Raw genomic sequence first — 20855 nt, forward strand, 5'->3', positions numbered from 1 at the left:
TCAAGTATGTTCTGACAGACTCTCTGTTACTTAATGTTACCGGTAAAATATGTTCCAACACATTGTCTGTTACTGAAGATATTGGTCAAGTATGTTCTGACAGACTCTCTGTTACTTAATGTTATCGGTAAGATATGTTCCAACACATTGTCTGTTACTGAAGATATCAGTCAAGTATGTTCTGACAGACTCTCTGTTACTTAATGTTATCGGTAAAATATGTTCCAACACATTGTCTGTTACTGAAGATATTGGTCAAGTATGTTCTGACAGACTCTCTGTTACTTAATGTTATCGGTAAGATATGTTCCAACAGATTGTCTGTTACTGAAGATATCAGTCAAGTATGTTCTGACAGACTCTCTGTTACTTAATGTTATCGGTAAAATATGTTCCAACAGATTGTCTGTTACTGAAGATATCAGTCAAGTATGTTCTGACAGACTCTCTGTTACTTAATGTTATCGGTAAAATATGTTCCAACAGATTGTCTGTTACTGAAGATATCAGTCAAGTATGTTCTGACAGACTCTCTGTTACTTAATGTTATCGGTAAAATATGTTCCAACAGATTGTCTGTTACTGAAGATATCAGTCAAGTATGTTCTGACAGACTCTCTGTTACTTAATGTTATCGGTAAAATATGTTCCAACATATTGTCTGTTACTGAAGATATCAGTCAAGTATGTTCTGACAGACTCTCTGTTACTTAATGTTATCGGTAAGATATGTTCCAACAGATTGTCTGTTACTGAAGATATCAGTCAAGTATGTTCTGACAGACTCTCTGTTACTTAATGTTATCGGTAAAATATGTTCCAACAGATTGTCTGTTACTGAAGATATCAGTCAAGTATGTTCTGACAGACTCTCTGTTACTTAATGTTATCGGTAAGATATGTTCCAACAGATTGTCTGTTACTGAAGATATCAGTCAAGTATGTTCTGACAGACTCTCTGTTACTTAATGTTATCGGTAAAATATGTTCCAACACATTGTCTGTTACTGAAGATATTGGTCAAGTATGTTCTGACAGACTCTCTGTTACTTAATGTTATCGGTAAGATATGTTCCAACACATTGACTGTTACTGAAGATATCAGTCAAGTATGTTCTGACAGACTCTCTGTTACTTAATGTTATCGGTAAAATATGTTCCAACACATTGTCTGTTACTGAAGATATCGGTCAAGTATGTTCTGACAGACTCTCTGTTACTTAATGTTATCGGTAAGATATGTTCCAACAGATTGTCTGTTACTGAAGATATCAGTCAAGTATGTTCTGACAGACTCTCTGTTACTTAATGTTATCGGTAAAATATGTTCCAACAGATTGTCTGTTACTGAAGATATCAGTCAAGTATGTTCTGACAGACTCTCTGTTACTTAATGTTATCGGTAAAATATGTTCCAACAGATTGTCTGTTACTGAAGATATCAGTCAAGTATGTTCTGACAGACTCTCTGTTACTTAATGTTATCGGTAAGATATGTTCCAACACATTGTCTGTTACTGAAGATATCAGTCAAGTATGTTCTGACAGACTCTCTGTTACTTAATGTTATCGGTAAAATATGTTCCAACAGATTGTCTGTTACTGAAGATATCAGTCAAGTATGTTCTGACAGACTCTCTGTTACTTAATGTTATCGGTAAGCTATGTTCCAACAGATTGTCTGTTACTGAAGATATCAGTCAAGTATGTTCTGACAGACTCTCTGTTACTTAATGTTATCGGTAAAATATGTTCCAACAGATTGTCTGTTACTGAAGATATCAGTCAAGTATGTTCTGACATACTCTCTGTTACTTAATGTTATCGGTAAAATATGTTCCAACAGATTGTCTGTTACTGAAGATATCAGTCAAGTATGTTCTGACAGACTCTCTGTTACTTAATGTTATCGGTAAAATATGTTCCAACAGATTGTCTGTTACTGAAGATATCAGTCAAGTATGTTCTGACAGACTCTCTGTTACTTAATGTTATCGGTAAAATATGTTCCAACAGATTGTCTGTTACTGAAGATATCAGTCAAGTATGTTCTGACAGACTCTCTGTTACTTAATGTTATCGGTAAAATATGTTCCAACAGATTGTCTGTTACTGAAGATATCAGTCAAGTATGTTCTGACAGACTCTCTGTTACTTAATGTTATCGGTAAAATATGTTACAACAGATTGTCTGTTACTGAAGATATCAGTCAAGTAAGTTCTCGGAGTCTCTATTACTTATTGATATCAGTACAATATGTTCCTACAGATTGTCTGTTACTGAAGATATCAGTCAAGTATGTTCTGACAGACTCTCTGTTACTTAATGTTATCGGTAAAATATGTTCCAACACAGATTGTCTGTTACTGAAGATATCAGTCAAGTATGTTCTGACAGACTCTCTGTTACTTAATGTTATCGGTAAAATATGTTCCAACAGATTGTCTGTTACTGAAAGATATCAGTCAAATATGTTGAAACAGACTGTCTTTACTAAATTAAATTGGTCAAATATGTTCTAACAGACTATCTGTTACTGAAAAATATCAGTCAAGTATGTTCTGACAGACTCTCTGTTACTTAATGTTATCGGTAAAATATGTGCCAACAGATTGTCTGTTACTGAAGATATCAGTCAAGTATGTTCTGACAGACTCTCTGTTACTTAATGTTATCGGTAAAATATGTGCCAACAGATTGTCTGTTACTGAAGATATCAGTCAAGTATGTTCTGACAGACTCTCTGTTACTTAATGTTATCGGTAAAATATGTTCCAACACATTGTCTGTTACTGAAGATATTGGTCAAGTATGTTCTGACAGACTCTCTGTTACTTAATGTTATCGGTAAGATATGTTCCAACACATTGTCTGTTACTGAAGATATCAGTCAAGTATGTTCTGACAGACTCTCTGTTACTTAATGTTATCGGTAAAATATGTTCCAACACATTGTCTGTTACTGAAGATATTGGTCAAGTATGTTCTGACAGACTCTCTGTTACTTAATGTTATCGGTAAGATATGTTCCAACAGATTGTCTGTTACTGAAGATATCAGTCAAGTATGTTCTGACAGACTCTCTGTTACTTAATGTTATCGGTAAAATATGTTCCAACAGATTGTCTGTTACTGAAGATATCAGTCAAGTATGTTCTGACAGACTCTCTGTTACTTAATGTTATCGGTAAAATATGTTACAACAGATTGTCTGTTACTGAAGATATCAGTCAAGTAAGTTCTCGGAGTCTCTATTACTTATTGATATCAGTACAATATGTTCCTACAGATTGTCTGTTACTGAAGATATCAGTCAAGTATGTTCTCGGAGTCTCTATTACTTATTGATATCAGTACAATATGTTACAACAACCTTGTACATATGCAGCTGAACACCACAAACCCTAATCCAATTCCGGTGAAATATTTCCAAGAAACATCACCACTTCCGGTTCCGTTTCGTGGTAAGCTTTATCTTCTTTCATGTCATCAAGACAGCACTCCAAGTATTGTTTCACATATCGATAACACAGTCCTAATAGACTAGTTGTTGCATATCGATATCTTAAACATAGGTTCTGATAAACTACTTGTTAGATCGAAATCGTCGTATATTGATAACAATTTGTTGACTCGCATCTAGGCGTTACCTAACCAACATTAATACACAACAACACAATACACTATATGTAGTAATACATGTTGACGACGCTTGCGTGAAAATTTGTTAAATTGTTCACGCAATTATGATTTTTATTACTCCAGGAGGGTTCACTCCTAGCTGGTTTATACCTTTTAATTGAACTTACACTGGGTGAAGAAAAAAACCTATGTATCATTTAAATTTGGGAAACCTTACGGGTGTCCAGGAGCGGCATATTGCTAATTGTAAATTTCGATATATTTGTGTTCAAGAGTAGATCGATAGGTCTAGTCTACTGCGGGAGGTGACTGTTGGAGTTGTTGGGGCTGTTAAGGGCTGTTGCTAGACTCTAGACTAGACACAAGGGCGTGCCACATCTGCCTAGTTTGACTGGAGAGGCTGGTGCAGAGCTGACTTCCTCTTGTTCTATGGAGACATGACGAGATTAATGCCCAAAATATCCTTACTCATGGAGCTTGACCAAAGGCAACCTCTACCCCCAACCTTACCCATACAGAATATCCTTACTCATGGAGCTTGACCGAAGGCAACCTCTACCCCCAACCTTACCCATACAGAATATCCCGTCTCTCCGGAAGCAGCGCAAAGGTACACGATTAAGGCAATTTCTCAGCTTTTAATCTTAAGGGAAAAACGCATTAGTAAGCTGCCACAGTATTTTGATTTTTCAGACCATAAACTGAGTTTTGGTTGAGGCTATAACCTGTGCCAAAGATTGTGAAGATTATCCGGTTAAATTGTGTTAACTAGTTGGGTTTTCCTTTTTATAATTTTGAGAAAAATATGTGGATAATAAGCTCAGTGTTTTAGTGGAAGGAGGGCGGTTAATTAGTGATAGTGAGCGATGTAAGCTTTTAACTGATACAATCAGATTTGTGATTAAGGCTCATGAACATGGCAAAGTTCCCTACCTTAAATCTCCTCTGACATTAACGTTTTCGATTACTTTTGAAAGTCTTTTCGTAAAATTGAATAAATTCATATCCAATCAATTATTCCAAGAAAGGATCTTAATCTTTCACCATTTTCTTGTAAACGAATATGCCGATAACGGTTAAAAACTATTCTCTGATAGTAATAAATAAATACATTTTGTGATGATTTATAACACGGAATTCATTGTTTGAAGTTTATTTTTGACGAAGGATTGTGAAGGAAACAGGGTTTTTCCGGACATTTGCCATTGTTCAGTGATACAAAAAATCAGTAACACTACGTTTCGAGATCTGCAATCTGATCTCTTGTTCAGGTAACACCTAACAACCTAACACATAATTACAAACTAGGTTAAAATAAACAAATCATACCAGAGCGTTGTCACAACTGACTTAGGCGTGTCACAACACTGTCCTTGTTCTGTGTTGTAGGACTCGAAAGTTGTCCCTGCCTCTAGTCCAATGATGGTGAACTTCCCCGCCTCGAACCAAACCGCACTTTGATCTGGAGTAAAGGATCACCTCGAGAATATAGAAACAGGGTAAAGTCAGTAACCGCAGCTCCCTAAAAGCATCTCTGCGCGACTCTCTGGCTCTCAAACTCAAAATCACTCTCATGGCTCTTTTGGAGTCTGAAGACCCGTTCCAACTTGTGTTTTGCTCAGCTACCCAGAGTGTAATTCCATACCCTAGATGAGGATAGTTTAGGCCTTCTTCAATACTCCGATGGAGTAATACTGTGCCAAGTTGCGAAGAGCAAAAATATCTGATGCAATTTTTGCATATGCGGGGCGACGCGGTATGTAACTCGCTATGAGAGCAACCTAAACAATCACAATGAAAAGTAGTTAGATAGTACCTTCTGAAATATCTTCTAACACTTTTAAATGTAATGTTTGAATAGGGACAAAGTATGTTGAGACGTGTGTTAAAGTAATGTTGCTGGGTTGAGACTATGAAGGCATCTTTTCGAATCACGTATCCAGTAGTAGAATAGTGAGAGATGCGGCGGGAGATGGGAGATGGAGATGCATTGTCAGCACTCCTCTCCCAGACTGCTGATGCACGGAACTCTACCCCAACACGGCACTCACCGACCTAGGCTACTAACCCTCTTGTATCCTCTCTCTGCATTACGTCTAGAGTGTACTTAATGACGGAGGGGAGAAGGGAGATCATAAGAGACCTTAATTGTGGGCTTCAAACGTCCTGGACAAAATTTACATTTTTAACGTCGAGTATGGTTAACAAGTTGTACTTAGAATAAAATACACACTGTTGTTATTAATAGGCGTATTACTATTCTGTAAAGCTCTTTGTATAAGGTTTGAAAGGGTAATAGGATCTCAGAAATTTACTAACGTTATATCACAAAATGTACGACACAAAGTTTCGACGATTGAAATAGACTTCGTCAGGTTCTCTAGTTGTTACTAAAAATGGTGATTTTATGTACTAATAGTCTCCTCAACTGACGAACAGGATAGATTACAATCCTACTAATAGTCTCCTCAACTGACGAACAGGATAGATTACAATCCTACTAATAGTCTCCTCAACTGACGAACAGGATAGATTACAATCCTACTAATAGTCTCCTCAACTGACGAACAGGATAGATTACAATCCTACTAATAGTCTCCTCAACTGACGAACAGGATAGATTACAATCCTACTAATAGTCTCCTCAACTGACGAACAGGATAGATTACAATCCTATTAATAGTCTCCTCAACTACTACACTCAACATTGGTCAGAACCTCGCTCCATAAATGGAGCAAATATGTACATTCGAAGTCTATGTGCTTCAAAATATTTGTTTCGACAGCATCACCATATACAGTCTCTGCGTTCTCTTTCTTTGCGGAATGTTGTGAAATTCTCTGAAGTCTTTTCAACAGGATTACAGGATTTCGGACATTTGTCATTGTTATGGTTACAAAAGGTATAACACAACGTTTCGAGGATTTGAATCTATCCTCTTCGTCAGGTGAGTGAGGTACTAGATACAAAAATAGAGAAGAAAAAGAAGAAGAGAAGGGAAAGAAAAGGGTTCAAACATACCTGAAAGCTGCGTGATAGTGTTTCTCGTACTCGTGACTTGTGCTCGGGACTTGCACTCTCTGCAGTGACAACACCTGAACTAGACTCCAGGCAGATTTTGGGTATGTTTGATCCCTTTTCTCTCCCTTATCTTCATCTTTCTGTTCCATATTTTACTATGTACTAACTAATACTTCCCCCACCTGACGAAGAAAATAGATCCCAATCCTCGAAACGTTGTGTTATACCTATTGTAACCATAATGATGACAAATGTCCGAAATCCTGTTATCCTGTCAAACCTTCCATCGTCAATAACAATCTTTTCAACGGCCGTTTTGATGACCGTCTGGTACCAGAATGATTTTTCAAGGTCTAGTGAAGATCAAATAACAAAGCTCTCGACCTTGAGATGGAGCTACTGAAGAAATTTTTAAACTTCTGGACATTCCCGGATAAGGTTGCCTTTGAAGTAGATTTTTGTGCATCGAGTCTACCCTCATTGTTTATAACTACTAATGAGGAATAACGAGTACCGGTAAGAACATTTAAAAGTTATAATCACTCTACAGGCTCCAGTTCAAGATGAAAAGTCAATAACACATTTCCCGACAGTGTAGGCCCTAATCTATCTTTATATTTTTCGTATAAATAAAGCGCGTGTTGAATAAACTAAAAATATTTGTAATATATCCTACACACCTCACTAAATATGTCAAAATTCCAAATTCAATTTCGCGTCCGTCGCGGCGGGTTTTGTGTCGCAGTACTCGCAAAGCTGCCATCTGCCTGTAGACGGCGTGACGCGGTACGACGGCGGCGCAGTGCGGCGTCCGTCGCGGCGGGGTTTGTGTCGCAGCACTCGCAAAGCTGCCATCTGCCTCTAGACGGCGTGACGCGGCGCGACGGCGGCGCAGTGCGGCGTCCGTCGCGGCGGGGTCTGTATCGCTTCACTCGCTATGTAGCTAACATCTGCCCCTGCCCCGTTGTATTATTACGTCTCCCTTCCCACGCCCGGTTTGTACAATTTGACGTCTTACTTAGGGGTGTACAAAATTGTGTTTAATAGCCAGCTGCACTGGCAGACATCTTGAGTGTAAGTACTGTATCCTCATAGAACAATCTTAAACCCCATCCAGTTTACAACCTTATTTTTAGTCGCTGAATTAAGGGAGACGGAGAAAGGGATTATATTTTCTCTATTTTCTTCTCTTGCACTTATTTGTTTAAATATTGAAAATATACACAGAACAAATAATACTTAAAAGTGTTTTTATGCGTAGGCCTATTAATTTTATCTTTTTAATGATACATCTTCCATAATTATACAGTAAGAACTTGGGCTTAAACTCCGTGTGGTTTAACATTGTTCTAATAAAGAACACAACTCAACGTCTTTGTGACTACAAGAACTACAATGGCGCTGTGTAGCGGGTACAACGGTTATCGCAACATCAAGCAACGTCGAGCGTGGCTGCTGCTTGGATGGGTGACCGCTGAGCGATCCTGTCCTTGCAAGCAGTCCGCCAGCCCGGCCATTGGTGGTGGTTCGGAAGTCGTTGGTCCCCAGGTTAAGTGTTAGAGAGGGCTTCTTAGCCCTAACTTCGCCTGGTAAAATAAGACATCTTTACTTTACTTTACTTTACTTTAACTACAGCCGGCTCTGTAACCTTTGGATTAATTTAAATGTTTTAATACTACTTACTACTGATTCACTAATTAGTATTACACTCCTTAATTAAAGTTTTGGTATGTAGAAAGTTTGAAATATTTTCACTTATCTACCTTTACGCCCCTGATATGCCACCTCATCACCGCCTAGATACGCCCCTGGGTTTAAGAAGGTTCTGAAGAATCGCCCTGATCATTGGAACACAATTAATCTAAATAGTTTCTAAGGACCAAACAAAAATAAATATTTTTCAATTTAATGTTATATTTCTCCTAAATATAACTGTTTTATGTAGCCAACAATTTAATTTTAATGAACCTACGTGAAAGTAATAATAAAACAGTCCTTGAAAAAGTCCAATCGGAGTTATTTATTTTTTTATTTGGTTACATTATATATTTTTAGCTTGAGCACGCATTCTAATACAATAAAATAGAAGATACGGAAGGCATTAACGCAGTGGAATAATTCGACTTTATTTAATTTGCTTAACTAAAAATTTAAAGATTTAAAACAACGCACTTTTGACCCATTGTAAGGAAATAGCAACAGCGGAATGCATAAAATATTTCATACACAGCATTTGAGCCTTTTTGCCAGCAGAGAAGTCTTTTCCACACATTACTGAAGTCTCGGAGATTTCTTCAGGCATATGATTCCGTTGTTTGATTGTATTCACAAAATTAACTAAGCGTGTGGCTGAATCACATTTTTTAGTTTACGGTTGTTATTAATTTAAAATTTTCCAAAAGATCTCCATGGAGTACTCTTCTATTGAAAAGTGGGCTGAGATCTGCTTCTGGGTTTTCTTGGTCTCCCAATGCGGTAGGCTATATACTAATAAACACACTTGATGCAATCAAATCCCCAAATCTCAGCAACAAAGCTTAATTTTATTTAGAACCTTAAGTCCCAAGTAGAAGCTAGATTTTGTAGTAAACTCCCAGATTGCATTAAATTAGAAACCAATGAATAATCATTCTAAAGAAACCTCCAGGGCATTCTAAACAGTGAATGAATTTATGGAACATAACATTATATAAATAAAAAAATTTAATTTTAGATTTTTTAAGTTTTAAACATTTTAATCTGAAATTATTTGGATGTCTCTAAAGTTATGTTCGGTTATATTTAATTGTATTTATTTTTTAATATTAAAACATTAGTAGGAAACACGCTTTGTTTACAATTTTTTTGCATTCAGTATTGACATTGATGACAGAACAACTTAAATGTTGTTATATATCAAGAATATGTTTGTTATAGTTATTACATAGTGGATCAATGTATTCACACTGAAACTTCCCACAAGTTCTTGATTAGAGCTGTTCAGTATTGCATTTTTAAACTACTGTTGAAGCCCAGGAGAGGACAATTTTAAACACCATGGCTGAATAATGTACACGGTACATGGCGTACAAGGCAATACGCCGCACCATACATGTCATGCAAAATTTCAAGCTAATTTTACTATTGACAATCACAGGGGAAAGAACTATTTACATGAACCGACATAGAAAAGAAGTTGTGTCAGCCTACTGTGTCAATAACCTTCAACGACGCTCATTCAAATTTCACAGTTGGAGATGCATGATCATAGAACTCATTCTTGTTCATGTAGAGATGTTTCATGCACACAATATTGAATCTACTGATAACATCCTTCGAGATATCTTCCCACTTGACACTCACACTCACATCTTTGTTAACTAAATTAGGTTTAATATAAGTGTTTCCATGATAAAATTCTATACACCAAGTCAACATGAAATGGTGTTGGATGTGTTGTGATAACTAGGCTACAATGTTTAATAAGTCACATGTTTAAATCTCTTATCGGTATACAACTGAACTTGTTTGCAAATTTGATTTATTCTGCAATTTTTTACATTGAAGTCACGGTTATCGACAAAATCGATGCAAAATTATTCGCTTACGCTCAGCTAAATTCCATGAAGTGACATGTACCATAATGGAACTCAATGTTCCTCACGCACAATGCTGTTACAGATCAGTTAGTTTGTCAGATATCGTGCGGACATACAGAAAGACAGAAATTAAACTTTTCCACCCCGGCGAGTTATAGGCTTCGCTTACGCTCAGCTAAATTCCATGAAGTGACATGTACCATAATCGAACTCAGTGTTCCTCACGCACAATGCTGTTACAGATCAGTTAGTTTGTCAGATATCGTGCGGACATACAGAAAGACAGAAATTAAACTTTTCCACCCCGGCGAGTTATAGGCTTCGCTTACGCTCAGCTAAATTCCATGAAGTGACATGTACCATAATGGAACTCAATGTTCCTCACGCACAATGCTGTTACAGATCAGTTAGTTTGTCAGATATCGTGCGGACATACAGAAAGACAGAAATTAAACTTTTACACCCCGGCGAGTTATAGGCTTCGCTTACGCTCAGCTAAATTCCATGAAGTGACATGTACCATAATCGAACTCAATGTTCCTCACGCACAATGCTGTTACAGATCAGTTAGTTTTTCAGATATCGTGCGGACATACAGAAAGACAGAAATTAAACTTTTCCACCCCGGCGAGTTATAGGCTTCGCTTACGCTCAACTAAATTCCATGAAGTGACATGTACCATAATCGAACTCGGTGTTCCTCACGCACAATGCTGTTACAGATCAGTTAGTTTGTCAGATATCGTGCGGACATACAGAAAGACAGAAATTAAACTTTTACACCCCGGCGAGTTATAGGCTTCGCTTACGCTCAACTAAATTCCATGAAGTGACATGTACCATAATCGAACTCGGTGTTCCTCACGCACAATGCTGTTACAGATCAGTTAGTTTGTCAGATATCGTGCGGACATACAGAAAGACAGAAATTAAACTTTTACACCCCGGCGAGTTATAGGCTTCGCTTACGCTCAGCTAAATTCCATGAAGTGACATGTACCATAATCGAACTCAGTGTTCCTCACGCACAATGCTGTTACAGATCAGTTAGTTTTTCAGATATCGTGCGGACATACAGAAAGACAGAAATTAAACTTTTACACCCCGGCGAGTTATAGGCTTCGCTTACGCTCAGCTAAATTCCATGAAGTGACATGTACCATAATCGAACTCAGTGTTCCTCACGCACAATGCTGTTACAGATCAGTTAGTTTTTCAGATATCGTGCGGACATACAGAAAGACAGAAATTAAACTTTTACACCCCGGCGAGTTATAGGCTTCGCTTACGCTCAGCTAAATTCCATGAAGTGACATGTACCATAATCGAACTCAGTGTTCCTCACGCACAATGCTGTTACAGATCAGTTAGTTTTTCAGATATCGTGCGGACATACAGAAAGACAGAAATTAAACTTTTACACCCCGGCGAGTTATAGGCTTCGCTTACGCTCAGCTAAATTCCATGAAGTGACATGTACCATAATCGAACTCAGTGTTCCTCACGCACAATGCTGTTACAGATCAGTTAGTTTTTCAGATATCGTGCGGACATACAGAAAGACAGAAATTAAACTTTTACACCCCGGCGAGTTATAGGCTTCGCTTACGCTCAGCTAAATTCCATGAAGTGACATGTACCATAATCGAACTCAGTGTTCCTCACGCACAATGCTGTTACAGATCAGTTAGTTTTTCAGATATCGTGCGGACATACAGAAAGACAGAAATTAAACTTTTACACCCCGGCGAGTTATAGGCTTCGCTTACGCTCAGCTAAATTCCATGAAGTGACATGTACCATAATCGAACTCAGTGTTCCTCACGCACAATGCTGTTACAGATCAGTTAGTTTTTCAGATATCGTGCGGACATACAGAAAGACAGAAATTAAACTTTTACACCCCGGCGAGTTATAGGCTTCGCTTACGCTCAGCTAAATTCCATGAAGTGACATGTACCATAATCGAACTCAGTGTTCCTCACGCACAATGCTGTTACAGATCAGTTAGTTTTTCCAGATATCGTGCGGACATACAGAAAGACAGAAATTAAACTTTTACACCCCGGCGAGTTATAGGCTTCGCTTACGCTCAGCTAAATTCCATGAAGTGACATGTACCATAATCGAACTCAGTGTTCCTCACGCACAATGCTGTTACAGATCAGTTAGTTTTTCCAGATATCGTGCGGACATACAGAAAGACAGAAATTAAACTTTTACACCCCGGCGAGTTATAGGCTTCGCTTACGCTCAGCTAAATTCCATGAAGTGACATGTACCATAATCGAACTCAGTGTTCCTCACGCACAATGCTGTTACAGATCAGTTAGTTTTCCAGATATCGTGCGGACATACAGAAAGACAGAAATTAAACTTTTACACCCCGGCGAGTTATAGGCTTCGCTTACGCTCAGCTAAATTCCATGAAGTGACATGTACCATAATCGAACTCAGTGTTCCTCACGCACAATGCTGTTACAGATCAGTTAGTTTTTCAGATATCGTGCGGACATACAGAAAGACAGAAATTAAACTTTTACACCCCGGCGAGTTATAGGCTTCGCTTACGCTCAGCTAAATTCCATGAAGTGACATGTACCATAATCGAACTCAGTGTTCCTCACGCACAATGCTGTTACAGATCAGTTAGTTTTCCAGATATCGTGCGGACATACAGAAAGACAGAAATTAAACTTTTACACCCCGGCGAGTTATAGGCTTCGCTTACGCTCAGCTAAATTCCATGAAGTGACATGTACCATAATCGAACTCAGTGTTCCTCACGCACAATGCTGTTACAGATCAGTTAGTTTTTCAGATATCGTGCGGACATACAGAAAGACAGAAATTAAACTTTTACACCCCGGCGAGTTATAGGCTTCGCTTACGCTCAGCTAAATTCCATGAAGTGACATGTACCATAATCGAACTCAGTGTTCCTCACGCACAATGCTGTTACAGATCAGTTAGTTTTCCAGATATCGTGCGGACATACAGAAAGACAGAAATTAAACTTTTACACCCCGGCGAGTTATAGGCTTCGCTTACGCTCAGCTAAATTCCATGAAGTGACATGTACCATAATCGAACTCAGTGTTCCTCACGCACAATGCTGTTACAGATCAGTTAGTTTTTCCAGATATCGTGCGGACATACAGAAAGACAGAAATTAAACTTTTACACCCCGGCGAGTTATAGGCTTCGCTTACGCTCAGCTAAATTCCATGAAGTGACATGTACCATAATCGAACTCAGTGTTCCTCACGCACAATGCTGTTACAGATCAGTTAGTTTTTCAGATATCGTGCGGACATACAGAAAGACAGAAATTAAACTTTTACACCCCGGCGAGTTATAGGCTTCGCTTACGCTCAGCTAAATTCCATGAAGTGACATGTACCATAATCGAACTCAGTGTTCCTCACGCACAATGCTGTTACAGATCAGTTAGTTTTTCAGATATCGTGCGGACATACAGAAAGACAGAAATTAAACTTTTACACCCCGGCGAGTTATAGGCTTCGCTTACGCTCAGCTAAATTCCATGAAGTGACATGTACCATAATCGAACTCAGTGTTCCTCACGCACAATGCTGTTACAGATCAGTTAGTTTTTCCAGATATCGTGCGGACATACAGAAAGACAGAAATTAAACTTTTACACCCCGGCGAGTTATAGGCTTCGCTTACGCTCAGCTAAATTCCATGAAGTGACATGTACCATAATCGAACTCAGTGTTCCTCACGCACAATGCTGTTACAGATCAGTTAGTTTTCCAGATATCGTGCGGACATACAGAAAGACAGAAATTAAACTTTTACACCCCGGCGAGTTATAGGCTTCGCTTACGCTCAGCTAAATTCCATGAAGTGACATGTACCATAATCGAACTCAGTGTTCCTCACGCACAATGCTGTTACAGATCAGTTAGTTTTTCAGATATCGTGCGGACATACAGAAAGACAGAAATTAAACTTTTACACCCCGGCGAGTTATAGGCTTCGCTTACGCTCAGCTAAATTCCATGAAGTGACATGTACCATAATCGAACTCAGTGTTCCTCACGCACAATGCTGTTACAGATCAGTTAGTTTTTCAGATATCGTGCGGACATACAGAAAGACAGAAATTAAACTTTTACACCCCGGCGAGTTATAGGCTTCGCTTACGCTCAGCTAAATTCCATGAAGTGACATGTACCATAATCGAACTCAGTGTTCCTCACGCACAATGCTGTTACAGATCAGTTAGTTTTCCAGATATCGTGCGGACATACAGAAAGACAGAAATTAAACTTTTACACCCCGGCGAGTTATAGGCTTCGCTTACGCTCAGCTAAATTCCATGAAGTGACATGTACCATAATCGAACTCAGTGTTCCTCACGCACAATGCTGTTACAGATCAGTTAGTTTTTCAGATATCGTGCGGACATACAGAAAGACAGAAATTAAACTTTTACACCCCGGCGAGTTATAGGCTTCGCTTACGCTCAGCTAAATTCCATGAAGTGACATGTACCATAATCGAACTCAGTGTTCCTCACGCACAATGCTGTTACAGATCAGTTAGTTTTTCAGATATCGTGCGGACATACAGAAAGACAGAAATTAAACTTTTACACCCCGGCGAGTTATAGGCTTCGCTTACGCTCAGCTAAATTCCATGAAGTGACATGTACCATAATCGAACTCAGTGTTCCTCACGCACAATGCTGTTACAGATCAGTTAGTTTTTCAGATATCGTGCGGACATACAGAAAGACAGAAATTAAACTTTTACACCCCGGCGAGTTATAGGCTTCGCTTACGCTCAGCTAAATTCCATGAAGTGACATGTACCATAATCGAACTCAGTGTTCCTCACGCACAATGCTGTTACAGATCAGTTAGTTTTTCAGATATCGTGCGGACATACAGAAAGACAGAAATTAAACTTTTACACCCCGGCGAGTTATAGGCTTCGCTTACGCTCAGCTAAATTCCATGAAGTGACATGTACCATAATCGAACTCAGTGTTCCTCACGCACAATGCTGTTACAGATCAGTTAGTTTTTCAGATATCGTGCGGACATACAGAAAGACAGAAATTAAACTTTTACACCCCGGCGAGTTATAGGCTTCGCTTACGCTCAGCTAAATTCCATGAAGTGACATGTACCATAATCGAACTCAGTGTTCCTCACGCACAATGCTGTTACAGATCAGTTAGTTTTTCAGATATCGTGCGGACATACAGAAAGACAGAAATTAAACTTTTACACCCCGGCGAGTTATAGGCTTCGCTTACGCTCAGCTAAATTCCATGAAGTGACATGTACCATAATCGAACTCAGTGTTCCTCACGCACAATGCTGTTACAGATCAGTTAGTTTTTCAGATATCGTGCGGACATACAGAAAGACAGAAATTAAACTTTTACACCCCGGCGAGTTATAGGCTTCGCTTACGCTCAGCTAAATTCCATGAAGTGACATGTACCATAATCGAACTCAGTGTTCCTCACGCACAATGCTGTTACAGATCAGTTAGTTTTCCAGATATCGTGCGGACATACAGAAAGACAGAAATTAAACTTTTACACCCCGGCGAGTTATAGGCTTCGCTTACGCTCAGCTAAATTCCATGAAGTGACATGTACCATAATCGAACTCAGTGTTCCTCACGCACAATGCTGTTACAGATCAGTTAGTTTTTCAGATATCGTGCGGACATACAGAAAGACAGAAATTAAACTTTTACACCCCGGCGAGTTATAGGCTTCGCTTACGCTCAGCTAAATTCCATGAAGTGACATGTACCATAATCGAACTCAGTGTTCCTCACGCACAATGCTGTTACAGATCAGTTAGTTTTTCAGATATCGTGCGGACATACAGAAAGACAGAAATTAAACTTTTACACCCCGGCGAGTTATAGGCTTCGCTTACGCTCAGCTAAATTCCATGAAGTGACATGTACCATAATCGAACTCAGTGTTCCTCACGCACAATGCTGTTACAGATCAGTTAGTTTTTCAGATATCGTGCGGACATACAGAAAGACAGAAATTAAACTTTTACACCCCGGCGAGTTATAGGCTTCGCTTACGCTCAGCTAAATTCCATGAAGTGACATGTACCATAATCGAACTCAGTGTTCCTCACGCACAATGCTGTTACAGATCAGTTAGTTTTTCAGATATCGTGCGGACATACAGAAAGACAGAAATTAAACTTTTACACCCCGGCGAGTTATAGGCTTCGCTTACGCTCAGCTAAATTCCATGAAGTGACATGTACCATAATCGAACTCAGTGTTCCTCACGCACAATGCTGTTACAGATCAGTTAGTTTTTCAGATATCGTGCGGACATACAGAAAGACAGAAATTAAACTTTTACACCCCGGCGAGTTATAGGCTTCGCTTACGCTCAGCTAAATTCCATGAAGTGACATGTACCATAATCGAACTCAGTGTTCCTCACGCACAATGCTGTTACAGATCAGTTAGTTTTTCAGATATCGTGCGGACATACAGAAAGACAGAAATTAAACTTTTACACCCCGGCGAGTTATAGGCTTCGCTTACGCTCAGCTAAATTCCATGAAGTGACATGTACCATAATCGAACTCAGTGTTCCTCACGCACAATGCTGTTACAGATCAGTTAGTTTTCCAGATATCGTGCGGACATACAGAAAGACAGAAATTAAACTTTTACACCCCGGCGAGTTATAGGCTTCGCTTACGCTCAGCTAAATTCCATGAAGTGACATGTACCATAATCGAACTCAGTGTTCCTCACGCACAATGCTGTTACAGATCAGTTAGTTTTTCAGATATCGTGCGGACATACAGAAAGACAGAAATTAAACTTTTACACCCCGGCGAGTTATAGGCTTCGCTTACGCTCAGCTAAATTCCATGAAGTGACATGTACCATAATCGAACTCAGTGTTCCTCACGCACAATGCTGTTACAGATCAGTTAGTTTTTCAGATATCGTGCGGACATACAGAAAGACAGAAATTAAACTTTTACACCCCGGCGAGTTATAGGCTTCGCTTACGCTCAGCTAAATTCCATGAAGTGACATGTACCATAATCGAACTCAGTGTTCCTCACGCACAATGCTGTTACAGATCAGTTAGTTTTTCAGATATCGTGCGGACATACAGAAAGACAGAAATTAAACTTTTACACCCCGGCGAGTTATAGGCTTCGCTTACGCTCAGCTAAATTCCATGAAGTGACATGTACCATAATCGAACTCAGTGTTCCTCACGCACAATGCTGTTACAGATCAGTTAGTTTTCCAGATATCGTGCGGACATACAGAAAGACAGAAATTAAACTTTTACACCCCGGCGAGTTATAGGCTTCGCTTACGCTCAGCTAAATTCCATGAAGTGACATGTACCATAATCGAACTCAGTGTTCCTCACGCACAATGCTGTTACAGATCAGTTAGTTTTTCAGATATCGTGCGGACATACAGAAAGACAGAAATTAAACTTTTACACCCCGGCGAGTTATAGGCTTCGCTTACGCTCAGCTAAATTCCATGAAGTGACATGTACCATAATCGAACTCAGTGTTCCTCACGCACAATGCTGTTACAGATCAGTTAGTTTTTCAGATATCGTGCGGACATACAGAAAGACAGAAATTAAACTTTTACACCCCGGCGAGTTATAGGCTTCGCTTACGCTCAGCTAAATTCCATGAAGTGACATGTACCATAATCGAACTCAGTGTTCCTCACGCACAATGCTGTTACAGATCAGTTAGTTTTTCCAGATATCGTGCGGACATACAGAAAGACAGAAATTAAACTTTTACACCCCGGCGAGTTATAGGCTTCGCTTACGCTCAGCTAAATTCCATGAAGTGACATGTACCATAATCGAACTCAGTGTTCCTCACGCACAATGCTGTTACAGATCAGTTAGTTTTTCAGATATCGTGCGGACATACAGAAAGACAGAAATTAAACTTTTACACCCCGGCGAGTTATAGGCTTCGCTTACGCTCAGCTAAATTCCATGAAGTGACATGTACCATAATCGAACTCAGTGTTCCTCACGCACAATGCTGTTACAGATCAGTTAGTTTGTCAGATATCGTGCGGACATACAGAAAGACAGAAATTAAACTTTTACACCCCGGCGAGTTATAGGCTTCGCTTACGCTCAGCTAAATTCCATGAAGTGACATGTACCATAATCGAACTCAGTGTTCCTCACGCACAATGCTGTTACAGATCAGTTAGTTTTTCAGATATCGTGCGGACATACAGAAAGACAGAAATTAAACTTTTACACCCCGGCGAGTTATAGGCTTCGCTTACGCTCAGCTAAATTCCATGAAGTGACATGTACCATAATCGAACTCAGTGTTCCTCACGCACAATGCTGTTACAGATCAGTTAGTTTTCCAGATATCGTGCGGACATACAGAAAGACAGAAATTAAACTTTTACACCCCGGCGAGTTATAGGCTTCGCTTACGCTCAGCCAAAATTTCTGTATTTTGGATTTTTTTACTTTACTGTCGTATACTGACACACAATTGTGCATGACAAAGCCAATTGTACAAATATCAATAATCTATTTTACCTACAACAATACCGTATTAAAACAACACTCTTAACAAATTTTAAAATTCTTAAAATATCTCAAACTTTATAAAATCAACAGATTTAAATCAAATATAAAATCAAAGTTACAGACAAGTTAACACAGGATGAAGTCAATCAACAACACAATCCAGACAACAAAAACACGCTAAAACTCTAAACTAGTGTCAATGAACTCCCCAACCGAATCAAATAACAAAATAAGATCATAATATTTATTTATTTGATACGTTTATCCAATGTTTAACACTAGGGTTGTTACTTTGTTGTGTACTCATACATGTCTAATAGTAAGGGTAAAATCCCTAGTCAGTAGTAAGGGTAAAATCCCTACCTGGCGGGATAAATCCCCGCTCAGCACGTGCGTGTGTGTGCGCGCGCACCCAGCCGCCCTGCCGCAGCGCCAACTCAACCTCCACCACACTCTCCAGTCCAGTCAATACTGGCGCTCGGCGCGACACGGTAGTAGTGTGGTTCGCACCCCATTGTCGCGGTCCCATGGTTTTCCGCAGCTGTCTGCTCACCTCGCCGCCCACCCAGGCTCCAGGATAGACGACAGGCGGTGAGTACCTTGCAGGAGGAGAGTGTTAGGTTCAATAATGTACCAAGAGAGTATCAAACGAAAGGATGCTTCTCTTGCAAGGCATTTTTTCTTCTGCAGCTAGCTTTAATTATGTTTTGAGCCCAGTATCACCCTTGTTTCATCAACAGATGTTTTGTGTCCGATATTTTGTCCAGTGTAATCAAAAAAGTATCGTGTTTAGGTCCGTTGTCAGATTGGCAGTTCACACAAACGTTTTCGTTGCTATTTTGTGGCGAATGCGGTATTTTCTTGAACATACTATTCGTATAGTTTATTTCAAATATAACAACTACTACTTACTAGCTTGCTCAATGTCCCTTTTTATAGTTAGTTATGAATATAAATTTACACAGTTGATATTTCCCTTAAACTGCATGAGCTGGAAACCTAGAGTCCACGCCTTTTCAAGCTTGTATTACAGCAAGTAGTTGACTTTTTACTTTGGAATGAGAACATAGTTTTTAGTCACAGCATTCTAACTTTATTTTTCACCAGAAATGACGTTAAACTAATGAGCTTTTCTGTGAATATTGTCACGTGCCTAATTTAATATCAAATTGCAGATTCGTTTGAATCTTAGATTTAACTTTACAACAAACAGTTGTAATTCTTAGCCAAATATAATATATAACAATACATGTTGTCTTATAAGCGATTAACCACAAATAATGCATGATAATGTTTTTACTGGTTGTTTCCAAAAATTGCCATTTAAAAATATGTATTGGTGTCGGTAGCGTTTAGGTGTAGATAATTCATAGTATAGAGAGCTCAACAATACTATTGGAGAACCGGTTGTACAGGAAGGGCTCAAGAACGTAACCAGGAAAATAATTTGGGGGGGGGGGTCCAGGACAACTGATATTTTCCGTAGTGGACAGGAGTAAGGCCAGTGGACAGGGGTAAGGCAGCATTTTGTTCCTTAAAAAGTTCTTTGTTGAGAACATCATCAGTACATGTCTGTAATATTGAATTATTTAAATAATAACAATCATGTACTAAAAAGTAATTGAAAATATTGAAAATTTGGGGGGTCAAGACCCCTTGTCCCCTCGCTGGCTACATCCTTACCAAGGCTCTTCAATTACATATCTTAGTGCTGAAAAAATATAATTAGACAATATTAATTGTATGAAACCAATTTCCTGTATTAAGAAATTTAAAAGACATATTGTAACAGCACAAATATACTGCGCTTGTCCGGGTAAAATTGTAGTAATATAGCAGGCCGTTGAGACACATCTGCAGTCGGGATAAGGCATGAGAAACGCGTGTGAGATATTCAAGGTCATAATGACTCCGTTCAGCATGGCTGTACATAATCTTAATTCTTACACACACAAGGTCTATGCAGATACTATCAACAAGACATACCCTGACACAGCTGTATTCTCGAATGTCAGTACT

General features: G+C 39.0%; 1 protein-coding gene across 1 annotated transcript in view; it reads left to right on the forward strand.

Moving 5' to 3' along the window:
* Window positions 1-20855, forward strand: part of LOC124368037 — a 131252-nt gene that overhangs the window by 40112 nt on the left and 70285 nt on the right. The window contains 1 exon segment of the mRNA XM_046825310.1: window positions 19175-19427. Coding sequence (XP_046681266.1) covers window positions 19175-19427 — 253 coding nt within the window.

Source organism: Homalodisca vitripennis, chromosome 8, assembly GCF_021130785.1.
Source record: "Homalodisca vitripennis isolate AUS2020 chromosome 8, UT_GWSS_2.1, whole genome shotgun sequence".
Classification (NCBI taxonomy): domain Eukaryota; kingdom Metazoa; phylum Arthropoda; class Insecta; order Hemiptera; family Cicadellidae; genus Homalodisca; species Homalodisca vitripennis.